Source organism: Bos indicus x Bos taurus, chromosome 21 (genome assembly GCF_003369695.1).
Source record: "Bos indicus x Bos taurus breed Angus x Brahman F1 hybrid chromosome 21, Bos_hybrid_MaternalHap_v2.0, whole genome shotgun sequence".
Taxonomy (NCBI): domain Eukaryota; kingdom Metazoa; phylum Chordata; class Mammalia; order Artiodactyla; family Bovidae; genus Bos; species Bos indicus x Bos taurus.
Genome location: NC_040096.1, coordinates 4,423,506 through 4,439,138, shown reverse-complemented (window position 1 = coordinate 4,439,138; position 15,633 = coordinate 4,423,506). Strand labels below are relative to the sequence as shown.

The window sequence follows — 15,633 nt, the reverse complement described above, 5'->3', positions numbered from 1 at the left end:
GTTTATTATGATTCACACAGTCAAAGGCTTTGGTATAGTCAATAAAGCAGAAATAGAAACTCAAAATGGATTAAAGATCTAAACGTAAGACCAGAAACTATAAAACTCCTAGAGGAAAACATAGGCAAATCACTCTCCAACATAAATCACAGCAGGATGTGTGACCCACCTCCCAGAGTAATGGAAATAAAAGCAAACATAAACAAATGGTATGTAATTAAACTTAAAAGCTTTTGCACAACAAAGGAAATTATAAGCAAGGTGAAAAGACAGCCTTCAGAATGGGAGAAAATAATAGCAAATGAAGCAACTGACAAAGAATTAATCTCAAAATATACAAGTAACTCCTACAGCTCAATTCCAGAAAAATAAACAACCCCATCAAAAAATGGACCGAAGAACTAAACAGACATTTCTCCAAAGAAGACATACAGATGGCTAATACACACATGAAAAGATGCTCAACATCACTCATTATCAGAGAAATGCAAATCAAAACCACAAAGAAACAAAGGGAGAAAAATCAAATCAATAAAATTAGAAATGAAAATGGAGAGATCACAACAGACAACACAGAAATACAAAGGATCATAAGAGACTATTATCAACAATTATATGCCAATAAAATGGACAACGAGGAAGAAATGGACAAATTCTTAGAAAAGTACAACTTTCCAAAACTCGACCAGGAAGAAATAGAAAACCTTAACAGACCCATCACAAGCACGGAAATTGAAACTGTAATCAAAAATCTTCCAGCAAACAAAAGCCCAGGTCCAGACGGCTTCACAGCTGAATTCTACCAAAAATTTAGAGAAGAGCTAACACCTATCCTGCTCAAACTCTTCCAGAAAATTGAGAGGAAGGTAAACTTCCAAACTCATTCTATGAGGCCACCAACACCCTAATACCAAAACCTGACAAAGATCCCACAAAAAAAGAAAACTACAGGCCAATATCACTGATGAACATAGATGCAAAAATCCTAAACAAAATTCTAGCAATCAGAATCCAACAACACATTAAAAAGATCATACACCATGACCAAGTGGGCTTTATCCCAGGGATGCAAGGATTCTACAATATCCGCAAATCAATCAATGTAATACACCACATTAACAAATTGAAAAACAAAAACCATATGATTATCTCAATAGATGCAGAGAAAGCCTTTGACAAAATTCAACACCCATTTATGATAAAAACTCTCCAGAAAGCAGGAATAGAAGGAACATACCTCAACATAATAAAAGCTATATATGACAAACCCACAGCAAACATTATCCTCAATGGTGAAAAATTGAAAGCATTTCCTCTAAAGTCAGGAACAAGACAAGGGTACCCACTTTCACCATTACTATTCAACATAGTTTTGGAAGTTTTGTCCACAGCAATCAGAGCAGAAAAAGAAATAAAAGGAATCCAAATTGGAAAAGAAGAAGTAAAACTCTCACTATTTGCAGATGACATGATCCTCTACATAGAAAACCCTAAAGACTCCACCAGAAAATTACTAGAACTAATCAATGATTATAGTAAAGTTGCAGGATATAAAATCAACACACAGAAATCCCTTGCATTCCTATACACTAATAATGAGAAAACAGAAAGAGAAATTAAGGAAACAATTCCATTCACCATTGCAACGAAAAGAATAAAATACTTAGGAATGTATCTACCTAAAGAAACTAAAGACCTATATATAGAAAACTATAAAACACTGGTGAAAGAAATCAAAGAGGACACTAATAGATGGAGAAATATACCATGTTCATGGATTGGAAGAATCAATATAGTGAAAATGAGTATACTACCCAAAGCAATTTATAGATTCAATGCAATCCCTATCAAGCTACCAACAGTATTCTTCACAGAGCTAGAACAAATAATTTCACAATTTGTATGGAAATACAAAAAACCTCGAATAGCCAAAGCGATCTTGAGAAAGAAGAATGGAACTGGAGGAATCAACCTACCTGACTTCAGGCTCTACTACAAAGCCACAGTTATCAAGACAGTATGGTACTGGCACAAAGACAGAAATATAGATCAATGGAACAAAATAGAAAGCCCAGAGATAAATCCACGCACATATGGACACCTTATCTTTGACAAAGAGGCAAGAATATACAATGGATTAAAGACAATCTCTTTAACAAGTGGTGCTGGGAAATCTGGTCAACCACTTGTAAAAGAATGAAACTAGAACACTTTCTAACACCATACACAAAAATAAACTCAAAATGGATTAAAGATCTCAACGTAAGACCAGAAACTATAAAACTCCTAGAGGAGAACATAGGCAAAACACTCTCTGACATACATCACAGCAGGATCCTCTATGATCCACCTCCCAGAATATTGGAAATAAAAGCAAAAATAAACAAATGGGACCTAATTAAACTTAAAAGCTTCTGCACATCAAAGGAAACTATTAGCAAGGTGAAAAGACAGCCTTCAGAATGGGAGAAAATAATAGCAAATGAAGCAACCGACAAACAACTAATCTCAAAAATATACAAGCAACTCCTACAGCTCAACTCCAGAAAAATAAATGACCCAATCAAAAAATGGGCCAAAGATCTAAATAGACATTTCTCCAAAGAAGACATACAGATGGCTAACAAACACATGAAAAGATGCTCAACATCACTCATTATCAGAGAAATGCACATCAAAACCACTATGAGGTACCATTTCACACCAGTCAGAATGGCTGCGATCCAAAAGTCTACAAATAATAAATGCTGGAGAGGGTGTGGAGAAAAGGGAACCCTCTTACACTGTTGGTGGGAATGCAAACTAGTACAGCCACTATGGAGAACAGTGTGGAGATTCCTTCAAAAACTGGAAATAGAACTGCCGTATGATCCAGCAATCCCACTGCTGGGCATACACACTGAGGAAACCAGAAGGGAAAGAGACACGTGTACCCCAATGTTCATCGCAGCACTGTTTATAATAGCCAGGACATGGAAGCAACCTAGATGTCCATCAGCAGATGAATGGATAAGAAAGCTGTGGTACATATACACAATGGAGTATTACTCAGCCATTAAAAAGAATACATTTGAATCAGTTCTAATGAGGTGGATGAAACTGGAGCCTATTATTCAGAGTGAAGTAAGCCAGAAGGAAAAACACCAATACAGTATACTAACGCATATATATGGAATTTAGAAAGATGGTAACGATAACCCTGTATACGAGACAGCAAAAGAGACACTGATGTATAGAACAGTCTTATGGACTCTGTGGGAGAAGGAGAGGGTGGGAAGATTTGGGAGAATGGCATTGAAACATGTGAAACGTCATGTATGAAATGAGATGCCAGTCCAGGTTCAATGCACGATGCTGGATGCTTGGGGCTGGTGCACTGGGACGACCCAGAGGGATGGTGTGGAGAGGGAGGAGGGAGGAGGGTTCAGGATGGGGAACACATGTATACTAATTAAATAATTTTCTATTAAAGAAAAAAAAAAAAAGAAAAGAAAAGAAAATGTTTATATGTGAAACAAAAAAAAAAAAAAAAAAAACAACCACAATGAGGTACCATTTCACACCAGTCAGAATGGCTGCTATCCAAAAGTCTACAAGCAATAAATGTTGGAGAGGGTGTGGAGAAAAGGGAACCCTCTTACACTGTTGGTGGGAATGCAAACTAGTACAGCCACTATGGAGAACAGTGTGGAGATTCCTTCAAAAACTGGAAATAGAACTGCCATATGACCCAGTAATCCCACTGCTGGGCATACACACCGAGGAAACCAGAACTGAAAGAGATACATGTACCCCAAGGTTCATCGCAGCACTGTTTATAATAGCCAGGACATGGAAGCAACCTAGATGTCCATCAGCAGACGACTGGATAAGAAAGCTGTGGTACATATACACAATGGAATATTACTCAGCCATTGAAAAGAATGCGTTTGAATCAGTTCTAATGAGGTGGATGAAACTGGAGCCTATTATACACAGTAAAGTAAGCCAGAAAGGAAAATATCAATACAGTATATTAAAGCATATATATGGAATTTAGAAAGATGGTAATGATAACCCTATATAAGAGACAGCAAAAGAGGCACAGATGTATAGAACAGTCTTTTGGACTCTGTGGGAGAAGGCGAGGGTGGGATGATTTGAGAGAATAGCATTGAAACATGCATATTATCATATGTGAAATAGATCGCCAGTCCAGGTTCAATGAATGAGACAGGGTGCTCAGGGCTGGTGCACTGGGATGACCCTGAGGAATGGGATGGAGAGAGAGGTGGGAGGGGGGTTCAGGATGGGGAACACATGTACACCCATGGCTGATTAGTGTCAATGTATGGCAAAACCACTACAATACTGTAAAGTAATTAGCCTCCAAATAAAACAAATAAAAAATAAATAAACAATAAAGCTTCTGAAGCATAAGAAAATATTTTCATGTTATTAGTGCCGATAATATTTTAAAGAAATGATCATTATGTTCAACTATATTAAAATTCATAGAGTTTATATTTCAAAATATACCTTGGAAGTGGAAAAGTAATACATAGACTGGAGGAAAAAGAACTATGTGCTTACTAATGCACTGCTACTACTGCTGCTGCTAATTCGCTTCAGTCATGTCCGACTCTGCGACCCCATAGACAGCAGCCCAACAGGCTCCCCCGTCCCTGGGATTCTCCAGGCAAGAACACTGGAGTGGGTTGCCATTTCCTTCTCCAATGCATGAAAGTAAAAAGTGAAAGTGAAGTCTCTCAGTCGTGTCCAACTCCTAACAACCCCATGGACTGCAGCCTAACAGGCTCCTCTGTCCATGTGGTTTTCCAGGCAAGAGTACTCACAGTCATTTTATTTGTAATAGACAAAAACTGGGAATAACTAATATGTTCCTCAATAAACATTAAAAAACTATGATCCATCCATAGCATGGAAGATTACTTAGCAATAAGTAAAACAAACTATTGATACATGCAACAACTTGAATGGATCCCAAAATCACTTTGCTGAGCAAAGAAAAGCCAATCTCAAAAAGTCATGTACTAAATGACTGCACATAGGCTGCATTCTCAAAATGACAAAATCATAGAAATAAAGACTAAATTAGTGGTTGACAGGTTAGAAATTTTGGAGGAGTGAAACAGATGAGACTCTAAAGCAAGAGCAGGAAGGGAAACTTCATGGTAATGAAACCGTTCTGTATCTCAATTATAGTATCATTACACAGATCCGCATGTGACAATGTGGAGCCATGTACACACACTCTCCCAATGTCAACTCTTAGTTCAATACCCATGAATTGCGTGACTCTGCACTACCTTTGCAACTTCCTGCAAATTCATGATTATTTAAAATAAAACCTTTAAAAATATATCACACTATGTTTCCCACTAAAATAGCAAACATCATCACTCACTTCCAATATCTGGCCTCAGCTTCTTATCATATTCTCTTAGCAACTTGTTCAGAATAAGAGTCACATCTGTGTCTTGGGATTTCGGAGCCAAGACCCACTTCTGGTTTGATGATGAATCTTCATATTCATCTTCTTCCACCTTCCTGGTCCTGTAATTACAGCACAAAGTGTGACATGTAAGTTGTAGCAATGATTCCAGGAAACGTCTTAAGCTTTGGCCCACCCAAGCACCACTGAAATAGGTAGAAAATCCCCAGTACACTCAGTCCATTCAAAAAATTACCTCTAAAATCTTAAAAGTAAAACAAAACACACAAAAAAAGAATCCAATAAGAAGAATGCCAGTGCTATTAACGTAACATGATCCTTTCATTAAATGTCATAAAAAAAGTCCAAGTCCATGTTAAACCATAGACATCATAATAAGTAATCCAATACATGAAGGCCAACAAGCAGAGAGTCAGCCTTCCTAATATCAACCTTGAGATCTTCTGAAGGTCAAGGCAAAAACAACTTGCAGCTTCCACTTCTCATTTCCAAGACCTCATTTTAGCTTAAGGTGAACAGCTTCTGCAGAATGCACTCATTGAAAATAGTTGAGTCTGACTCTGTGCTTCTCATGGAGCACCTTTGGTCTAGGCAGACATAGGGACATAAGGAGATGATATCCTTGGCCAGCACCCATGTGGCATGCCAAGGAAGAGATATTGGTTGGTAAATACTCTCTGGTGATTTCACATACCTCCTACCACACAAACTGATTCACCTCGTACAGAGTAGGCTTGTTATTGTTCAGTCACTCAGTTGTGTCCGACTCTTCACAACCCTGTGGACTGCAGCCCACCAGGCTTCTCTGTCCTTCACCATCTCCCATAGCTTACTCAAACTCATGTCCATTGAGTCAGTGATGCCATCCAACCATCTCATCCTCTGTCATCCCCTTCTCCTCCTGCCTTCAATCTTTCCCAGCATCAAGGTCTTTTCTAATGAGTCAGCTCTTCACATCAGGTGGCCAAAGTATTGGAGCTTCAACTTCAGCATTATATTCAGGATTGATTTCCTTTAGGATGGACTGGTTGGATCTCCTTGCAGTCTAAGGGAATCTCAAGAGTCTTCTCTAACACCACAGTTCAAAAGCATCAATTCATTGGCACTCAGTCTTCTTTATGGTCCAACTCTCACATCTATACATGACTACTGGAAAATAGCTTTGACTATATGGACCTTTGTTGGCAAAGTAATGTCTCTGCTTTTTAATATGCTGTCTAGGTTTGTCACAGCTTTTCTTCCAAGGAGCAAGTCTCTTTCAACTTCATGGCTGTAGTCATCACCTGCAGTGACTTTGGAGCCCAGGAAAATAAGGTCTCTCACTGTTTCCATTGTCTCCTCATCTATTTGCCATGGAGTGATGCCATGTCTTCATCTTTTTGAATGTTGAGTTTTAAGCCAGCTTTTTCACTCTCCTCTTTAGCCTTCATCAAGAGGCTCTTTAGCTCCTCTTCTCTTTTTGCCATAAGGTCGGTGTCATCTGCATCTCTGAGGCTATTGATATTTCTCCTGGCAATCTTGATTCCAGCTTATGCTTCATCCAGCCCAGCGTTTCTCATGATGTACTCTGCATATAAGTTAAATAAGTAGGTTGACAACATACAGCCTTGACGTATTCCTTTCTCAATTTTCAACCAGTCCAGAGTTCCATGTCCTTTTCTTAATGTTGCTTCTTGACCTACATACAGGTTTCTCAGGAGGCAAGTAAGGTGGTCTGGTATTACAAAAATTAAAATCTTTCTAACATGTCTTTAGCATCTGGCCCTTCAATAGATGAATCCAAATGAATGCTGAGCATCAGAATCTGTCCCAAGAAGGGCTGAGCCTGACAGCCACCTCTCCCGGGTGTACTTGAATGGAAAGGCCTCAAAATGGCAAGGTAGTTTCTTTAGTGAGTGAGGCCATCTCAGCAGCTCAGCAATTTGGGCCTGAAAAGAGCACAGTTTCCTCTTCAAAGTAGCATTTCCAGGAGGCCTGCCATTTACCAATGCAAAAAAGCCTGTTACACACACACACACAAAAAAAACAAGCAAACTTCTTCCCTCATGGCTTGTCAGTGTGTGCACCATAATGACATATCTTCCTTCACAAAAGATAACAAAATAGAAAACAGAACATTGCACTGAGGTTTATTTGTCCTGATTAAGTATAAGCTGATTTCTATTTAGCTTTTCAGATGGGACCTAAAAAGGCAACAACCTCACAAGGCAGTTGGCTTCTGGGACATATATTTTTATGTTAATTTTTGTCATTGTTCACTCGCTCAGTCGTGTCCAACTATCTGTGACCCCATGGACTGCACCATACCAGGCTTCCCTGTCCTTCACTGTCTCCTGGAGTTTGTTCAAACTCATGTCCATTGAGTTGATGATTCCATCCAACCACCTCATCCACTATTGTCCCCTTCTCCTCCTGCCCACTATCTTTCCCAACATCGGGGTCTTTTCCAAAGAATCAGCTCTTCGCATCAGATGGCCAAAGTCTCCAATGAACATTCGGGGTTGATTTCCTTTAGGATTGACTGGTTTGAGCTCCTTGGGAGCTCAAACTCTCAACAGTTTGAGCTCTCAAGAGTTTGGGACTCTCAAGAGTCTTATCCACCACAATTCAAAAGTATCAATTCTTCAGCTCTCAGCCTTCTTTATAATTCAGCTCTCCAATCCATACATGACTACTGGAGAAACCATATTTTTGACTATACGAACCTTTGTCAGCAAAGTGACATCTCTGCTTTTTAATATGCTGTCTAGGTTGTTCATAGCTCTTATTCCAAGAAGCAAGCATCTTTTAATTTCAAGGCTGCAGTCACTGTCTTCAGTGATTTTGGAGCCCAAGAAAATAAAATCTGTCACTGTTTCCTTTTTCTCCCCATCTATTTGCCATGAAGTGATGGGACTGGATGCCATGATCCTCGTTTTTTGCACGTTGATTTTTAAGCCAGCTTTTACATTCTCTGCTTTCACCTTCATCAAAAGGCTCTTTAGTTCCTTTTCACTTTCTGCCATTTGGGTGGTATCATCTACATATCTGAATTTATTGATATTTCTCCCAGCAATCTTGATACCAGCTTGAGATTCATCCAGCTTGGCATTTCACATTATGAACTCTGCATATTGGAGAAGGAAATGGCAACGCATTCCAGTATTCTTGCCTGGAGAATTCTATGGACAGAGGAGCCTGATGGGCTGCAGTCCATGGGGTCACAAAGAGTCGGACACAACTGAGCAACACACACACACACACACTCTGCATATAAGTTAAATAAGCAGGGTGACAATGTACAGCCTTGAATGTACTCCTTTCCCAGTTTTGACCAGTCCATTTTTCCATATCTGGTTCTGACTGTTGCTTCTTGACCTGCATACAGGTTTCTCACGGGACAAGTAAGGTGGTATGGTATTCCCATCACTTTAAGAATTTTCCATAGTTTGTTGTGATCCACAGTCAGAAGGCTTTAGCATAGTCAATGAAGCAGATGTTTTTCTGGAATTCTCTTGCTTTTTTATGATCCAACAGATGTTCACCATTTGATTTCTGCTTCCTCTGCCTTTTCTAAATTTAGCTTGTGTATCTGTTCTCAGTTCTTGTACTGTTGAAGCCTAGCTTGAAGGATTTTGAACATTACCTTGCTAGCATGTGAAATGAGTACAATTGTGCAGTAGTTTGAACATTATTTGGTATTGCCCTTCTTTGGGATTGGAATGAAAACTGACCTTTTCCAGTCCTGTGGCCACTGTTAGGTTTTCCAAATTTGTTGGCATATTGAATGCAGCACTTTAACGGCATCACCTTTTAGGATTTGAAATAGTTTAGCTGGAATTCCTTCACCTCCACTAGCTTTGTTCATAGTAATGTTTCCTAAGGCCCTCTTGACTTTATGTTCTAGGATGTCTGGATGTAAATTTTCAGTATAGTCTAAATTACCTGTAGGTTTCCCTGGTAGCTTAGTGGTAAAGAACCTTCCTTCTAATGCAGAAGACACAGGTTGGATCCCTGGGTTGAGAAGATCCACTGGAGATGGAAATGGCAACTCATTCCAGTATTCTTGCCTGGGGAATCCCATGCACAGAACAGCCTGGTGGGCTACAGTCCATGGGGTTGCAAAAGAGTTGGACACAACTTAGCAACTAAACAACAACATAATATAATATTATAATATAACTATAATATATAACATCTTTAAAATCTTATGTATATGTCATATGGTATGTACGAGTCTTTTAATGAGTGTTAACTAGCTTTAACATAGATTAGAGCAGTATCAGCCTAGTTCTGTATGAATATATACACATACATGAAGTTTTGATAATAGTATATGGCATATATCTTGAAGATTGAATTCATTTAACTTTTCCCTTGGCTAAGATCCCCTGGAGAAGGAAATGACAATCCACTCCAGTACTCTTGCCTGGAAAAACCCCACAGAGGAGCCTGGTAGGTTAAAGTTCATGTGGTCACAAAGAGTTGGACACAACTCAGTGACTAAATGATAACAACAATATTAAACTATAATTCTATTTCTTGACAGAAAGCTTAGAATATATACATCATCCATAGGAACTATAAATTGCCATGGATTTTTTGCACTGAATATTCACCATCAATAGGAACTTAAAAAAATTGGGACTGATATTCAAGAAGTGATATGTTTCATTTAATTACTGGTAAGACTTTTTACTTTTATAAATAACATTATCAAATCTAAAATGTTACAGAAGAATATTTAATTTATCAAGAATATTAATTGTATCATCTTTAAAAGAAGTGGGTTGAAGAAGGACATGGATTGCTGGGAGCCAACCACTGCCCACAGGCCTGGCAGCTCAGTCCACAGCAAAGGCACTCAGGACACTGTGGGCAGAGGGACAGCTCACCTGGGCAGGATCACGTGTAGCACCCTCAGGACTCCTTCCAAGTCGCCCACCGTGCAGCCCTCTGCCCCTCTGGGGTCTCTCTGTCTCTCCCCTCCTGCCCTCCCCCAGAGACAGCTTACTAGTACAGACCAGACCATGCTTTCCACGCTATGCATCTTCTCTTGCCCCAACACTCATATGTGCACAGAAGCACACTAACTCTTCATCAGTTCTCTGTATGCACAGCATTGGTTTCTGAAAAATACTTTGAGCTACTTCAATAACAGGTATTATAATGTGACTAATTCTCCCTCTAGCGGTGAAGTGGTGATGGGTGTTTTCCTGAAATTGCGTAAGCTTCCTGGTTCACGGTAGGTGAAGGGGGAGACAAAGAAAAGAACAACAGCAACATCTTCTTCAGCACCTTCCCTTCAGAAGGTGAAATGGGGCACCTGCAGTTCTGTGGCTGGGTTGGGGGGAGAGCAGGCAGGCACAGGCTGAGATGCTCTGGGCCAACACTGGGCTCCTCCCAACCCTGAAGCCTCATCAGTTTGTGCAGGACTCCAGAAAAGGAAATCAAAGCTTCTCAGCACTAGGGCCAGACCACCAGCCCTACAGAAAAGCTTCCCTTTGTAGAGAACCCAATCTCATCTCAAGGACTCACCAGAATATGAATAAAACAAAAATGTTCTGTTGTTCTAAATTCCAAGTTGGCTATATTCACGAGTGTTCTGTTATCAGGATTGTTGGATCCTAAATGCCATCATTAGCTTTTTCTTAAAAACAAATCGGCAACAAACTTACAGTTCAGCCCTCAGATGGTATTTTCATGTCTTACACCTTCTCTTCAACTGCAAGGACAGAGACAAAGCTGGATGTATCCGTAAAGATAAAAAGGAGCTCCTAAACTTCAGACGGCACTTAGGCATTCACTTAAGGTGTCACTAAGCTCCAGGTGTGACTGAGTGTTTTTAATGTAGGATAAGCTCTTCCAAGGGTGTCAGAATGGGGTGCTTTGCTCTCCACAGAGCTGCTAACCTATCACCACACAGCACAACTGTCAGAACTTTCTCTGGGGCTTTTAAACACCAGGAAGGCAGGCCAGAGCACAAATGACAACTCTCAGAATTAATAACAGTTTTGAAAAGTGAGGGCTCCCCTGGTGGCTCAGATGGTAAAGAATCTGCCTGCAATGCGGGAGACACAGGTTCGATCCGTGGGTCAGAGAGATCCCCTAGAGAAGGGAATGGCAACCCACTTCAGTATTCTTGCCTAGAGAATTCCATAGAGAAGAGGAGCCTGGTGGTCTTCAGTCCAAGGGGTCACAAAGAGTCAGACAGGACTGAGTGACTAACACTTGAAAGGTGATGCTGGTCACTGGATTACTTCACATGTCTGTAACCCATTCAAAGAGCAAAGATAAAAGAAGAGGCATATAGCAATAACATTAGTTTAAAACTTGGATTATTTCCAACGGATATGCAACTTCTATTATCAACCCAGACAAAGAATATATTAAAGTTGTTACATCTGCCTTGGCAAAATGGAAGAATGAAGAATACCCAGAGACTGTATGTGTCTTTAGGAACCCCTAGACACCTGAGTGCTTCAGACACCCAGGTATCTTCCTACTAAGCACATAAAGTAATGAGAACAATAAGCAGATTTCCTTCTAACATATTAAGTATCTATAGATCTTAACAGTTGATTTTCTAACCTGCAACTGCAGGTCACTTCATCCAGTCAGTAGCAGTAGGAAATTCAATTAGACATAATCTCAGATTGAGATATGACCTGGGACATCTACATTACGCCTGGTGTTGTTTGTTTCTAAACAGAGATACATCCAAGCAGGGTGAGCCTCGGAAAGCACACTTCCATTTCCTTCCCAGCTCGTTCCTTAGACAGGAAGCAACTTCAGTTGAAGGATCAAGGAGTGTGCTGCCTGGCTGAGAGAGTTTCCAGTGAGTCTGCCTTCCCCAGCACATACAATTCACCGTTCTTACTCTCAACCCTTTGCAAAGAGCAGCAGTTTGTGGCAGGGAGGAACAGGACTCTCTTCCTCACAGTATAACCCTTCCAAATTCACATCTTGTAGGATTTGTTAATGTGCCTTCCTAGGTCCTCAGGGGGCTTCCCTCAGTGGCTCAGTGGTGACGAACCCGCCTGCCAATAAAGAGATGCAGGTTCAATCCTTGGTTCTGGGAGATCCCGTGGAGAAGGAAATGGCAACCCACTCTAATATATCTGCCTAGGAAACCCCATGCACAGACAGAGCCTAGTGGGCTACAGTCCATGGCGTCACAAAAGTCAGGCCCGACTTAACAAGTTCCTCAGTACTTCACGGATTTGAATGAACATGCAAGACTTCCCAGCACTGCACGCTGACACCTGCAGAGCTTATGACCCACAAGAAGGCTCTCAAGCTCCCCGACCTAGGAAACGAAGAGGGTATCAAAAGTGTTTGGGGAGTTGAGGTGCTTGGAGATTCTTGGGGTCATGAGGGGAGAAGAAGGAAGGCAGCTGCTCTAATTTTTAAAGCACGGGGCAATGTCTAGGCTCTTGACCAGAGATCAAATCCGAGACAGAATTAAAGGAACCAAACCCAGAATCTCCATTTATATTTACAGCAACAGGGTTTAACCCTTCTGGTCCCACTGTCCTTCCATCCTCATGAGTCATCTTCATCTCTTCCTGAATTACTTTTAAGCTCCCATCACCCGGTTGGTGTGCTGGGAGGAAGGGTAAGGGTGTCTATGGTAAGGTAATTTCCCACAGGTATTAGGTAGAAACCTCATTATCAACTTCAGTATGCTTGCTTCATACGGGGAGGTTTGTGCATGCTGCTGCATGTGAAAATGGCTCATACGGAAGGGGTGCTTATGTGTACCGTGCGTGTGTTCACAGAACCTGGGAGGGGAATCCTTTCCGAGAAGCAGAGCTCCTGGCTGCCCACCATGCCCCCATCCTCCTCCGTCTGCCTCCAACCCTGCTACTCCTCATAAAGACAGGTTTAAACCGGGTCGCTCGGAAACCTGACTCCGGGGTCCCGGGAGATTTCAAGGAGGGAAACGATACAGAACGTTGATGTGTGTGTGTGGAACATACAGAATGTTGGTGTGTATCTGTGTGTGTGTATTCGCGCGCCCGGGGGCGCGCGCGGAACCCTGAAACACTTGGGGGAGGGGGAGGAGCGAGATAAAGAGGTAGACACCGGCTTCCCCCAGTGATGCTGGGTTTCGAAATCCCTTAAACCCACCAGACCTTACAAGGTTCAGGAGAAGAGCCCATTAGTCTCGGAGTCCCCACGCTTCAGGCTGCAGAGAAGGCTGCGGTCGCCTAGCCCGGAGAGGCAGACGGCCGTGGCCGAGGGAGACGGGACAGGTAAAGCGCCTGCGACTCCCCGTCTCCTGCCCGCTCGGCCCCGGCGGGAGACGCCGCAGCCCAGACGACGATGGCCGGGCGCGCCGGGCACTGGTGACCGACGGAGAGCGCGCCGCCGCCCGCCCGCCAGGCTCCGCACCCCGGGCGCCACTCACCGCGCGTGCAAGCCGGAGAGCAGGCAGAGGAGCAGCAGCAGCTTCGGGGCCATGCTGCCGCGGAATGGGGCGCGGGGTCGGCGGCCCCAGGCCGAGCGAGGCTCCCTGCGGGGCGCGGGCCTCCGCTCCGCGGCTTCTCCCGGCCCTCGCTGCCTCCGACGGCGCCGGGCCTCTGCGGCGGGACAAGTGCGGACTCGGGCAGCGGCCGCGCCCCCGACGGCCGGCGGGTCTGCGCGCGCCTCCGCGGGGCCCACGCGGGACGCCGGCCCCGCCCGCGCCCCGGCGCGGGTCTGCGCAGCGGGCTGGCGGGCGCGGGCGGTTCGCGGCCCGGATACCCGCGGCCCCGCGCCGCCCACCGCGCCCGAAGCTAGAGCCGCGCCGCGCGCAGATGCCGGGCGGTGGGCTCTACGCCGGCCGCGCGGCCGCAGCGCCCGGGGGTGGGGCGGGCAGGCGGCCGCTCCTCGAGCGGGCAGCGCCTCCGAGGCGGCCTGGGAGGGGAGGAGTTCCCCCAATTACACTCTCGACAATTCGCGAGGCCAAGAGAGGTTTCAATGGACCGGGAGCGTGAGGCCGGGAAGGGGGCGGGGAGGCTCTGGGATCCCGCCGGGAGCCTAAGAGAGGGTCCTAGAATCGGCACCCCTTGGGTTTAGAAAGATCCCTGTGTCTAGAAAGACCCCTTGGTTTAGAAGTCCCGAAAGGACGCGCTCTTTCAGGCACTTCAACACCGCATTGTGGTTCTCTGCGCTCCCAGACCTCCCAGAACGTCCCCACCTAGGCGCCCTGGCGAAGGCGCGAGATGGTCGGCTGAGCAACCCGTCGTGTTAAATCGACTGAACCCCTTCAGCGCACTGCTGAGATTGTGCATGGAAGAGTGGCTTGCTGGGCAGTACTTTGAAAAAAGCAACCCCCGAGTGCACCTTTCACACACAGAGCGACTAATACATACCAATGAGCAGCAGTAGTGAAAGAGAATGTTGAAGGTTGGAGACCAAGACCTCTATCTAGGTAAAAGCAAAAGACATGTGGCTGAAGTATGACACGCAGTTCATTGAATATATTTTCAGACTTAGACTGAAAATTGCATTTGTTTTCATTAGTAATAACCATTCAGAATGTAAATCTTTCACCATATAATTATTACAAATCAGCATACCTTAGACTACATTCACTAAGAAGTTGGCTTTTATATTGGAGAAAAAAATAGGTCTTAGAAAGTATTTTTTTTATTATTCTGAACTACTGTTCATAGAATTATAAGGATGTGATGTTTCTTTAATATATTGTCAAACAGCTGTGTTCATGGGATATATGCAATGGTAAATAGGAAATCGGAGAAGGCAAATGGCACCCCACTCCAGTACTCTTGCCTGGAAAATCCCATGGACGGGGGAGCCTGGTGGGCTGCCATCTATGGGGTCGCACAGAGTCGGACACGACTGAAGCGACTTAGCAGCAGCAGCAGCAAGTAGGAAATTGCCTGGTTTTTTCCTCTTTATTTCTGAGTTCACCAACATGAACGTGGTTACAGAGTAAAGTTGTTGATAATGAGGATATATAGATATATAATAGATACAAAGGGGCTTCCTGGGTGGTAATAGTGGTAAAGAACCCACCTACCAGTGCAGGAGACCTAAGAGATGTAGGTTCAATTCCTGGGTCAAGAAGATCCCCTGGAAGAGGGCATGGCAACCCACTCCAGGATTCTTGCCTGGAGAATCTGGACAGAGGAGCCTAGTGGGCTACAGTCCATGGGGTCGCAAAGAGCTGGACATGACTGAAGCAACTT

The 15,633-nt window shown here is 43.3% G+C and overlaps 1 protein-coding gene across 1 annotated transcript in view; it reads right to left on the bottom strand.

Moving 5' to 3' along the window:
• The window catches only part of GABRG3 (gamma-aminobutyric acid type A receptor gamma3 subunit), an 846,789-nt gene extending 832,765 nt beyond the window's left edge, over positions 1-14,024 (bottom strand). Inside the window, exons 1-2 of the mRNA XM_027521318.1 lie at positions 13,848-14,024; positions 5,408-5,556 (exon numbers count right to left, since the gene is read on the bottom strand). Of these exons, the coding sequence (XP_027377119.1) occupies positions 5,408-5,556; positions 13,848-13,900 (202 nt within the window). The 5' untranslated portion in view covers positions 13,901-14,024. The remainder of the gene's footprint in view (positions 1-5,407; positions 5,557-13,847) is intronic.
• Positions 14,025-15,633: the final 1,609 nt, after the last annotated feature.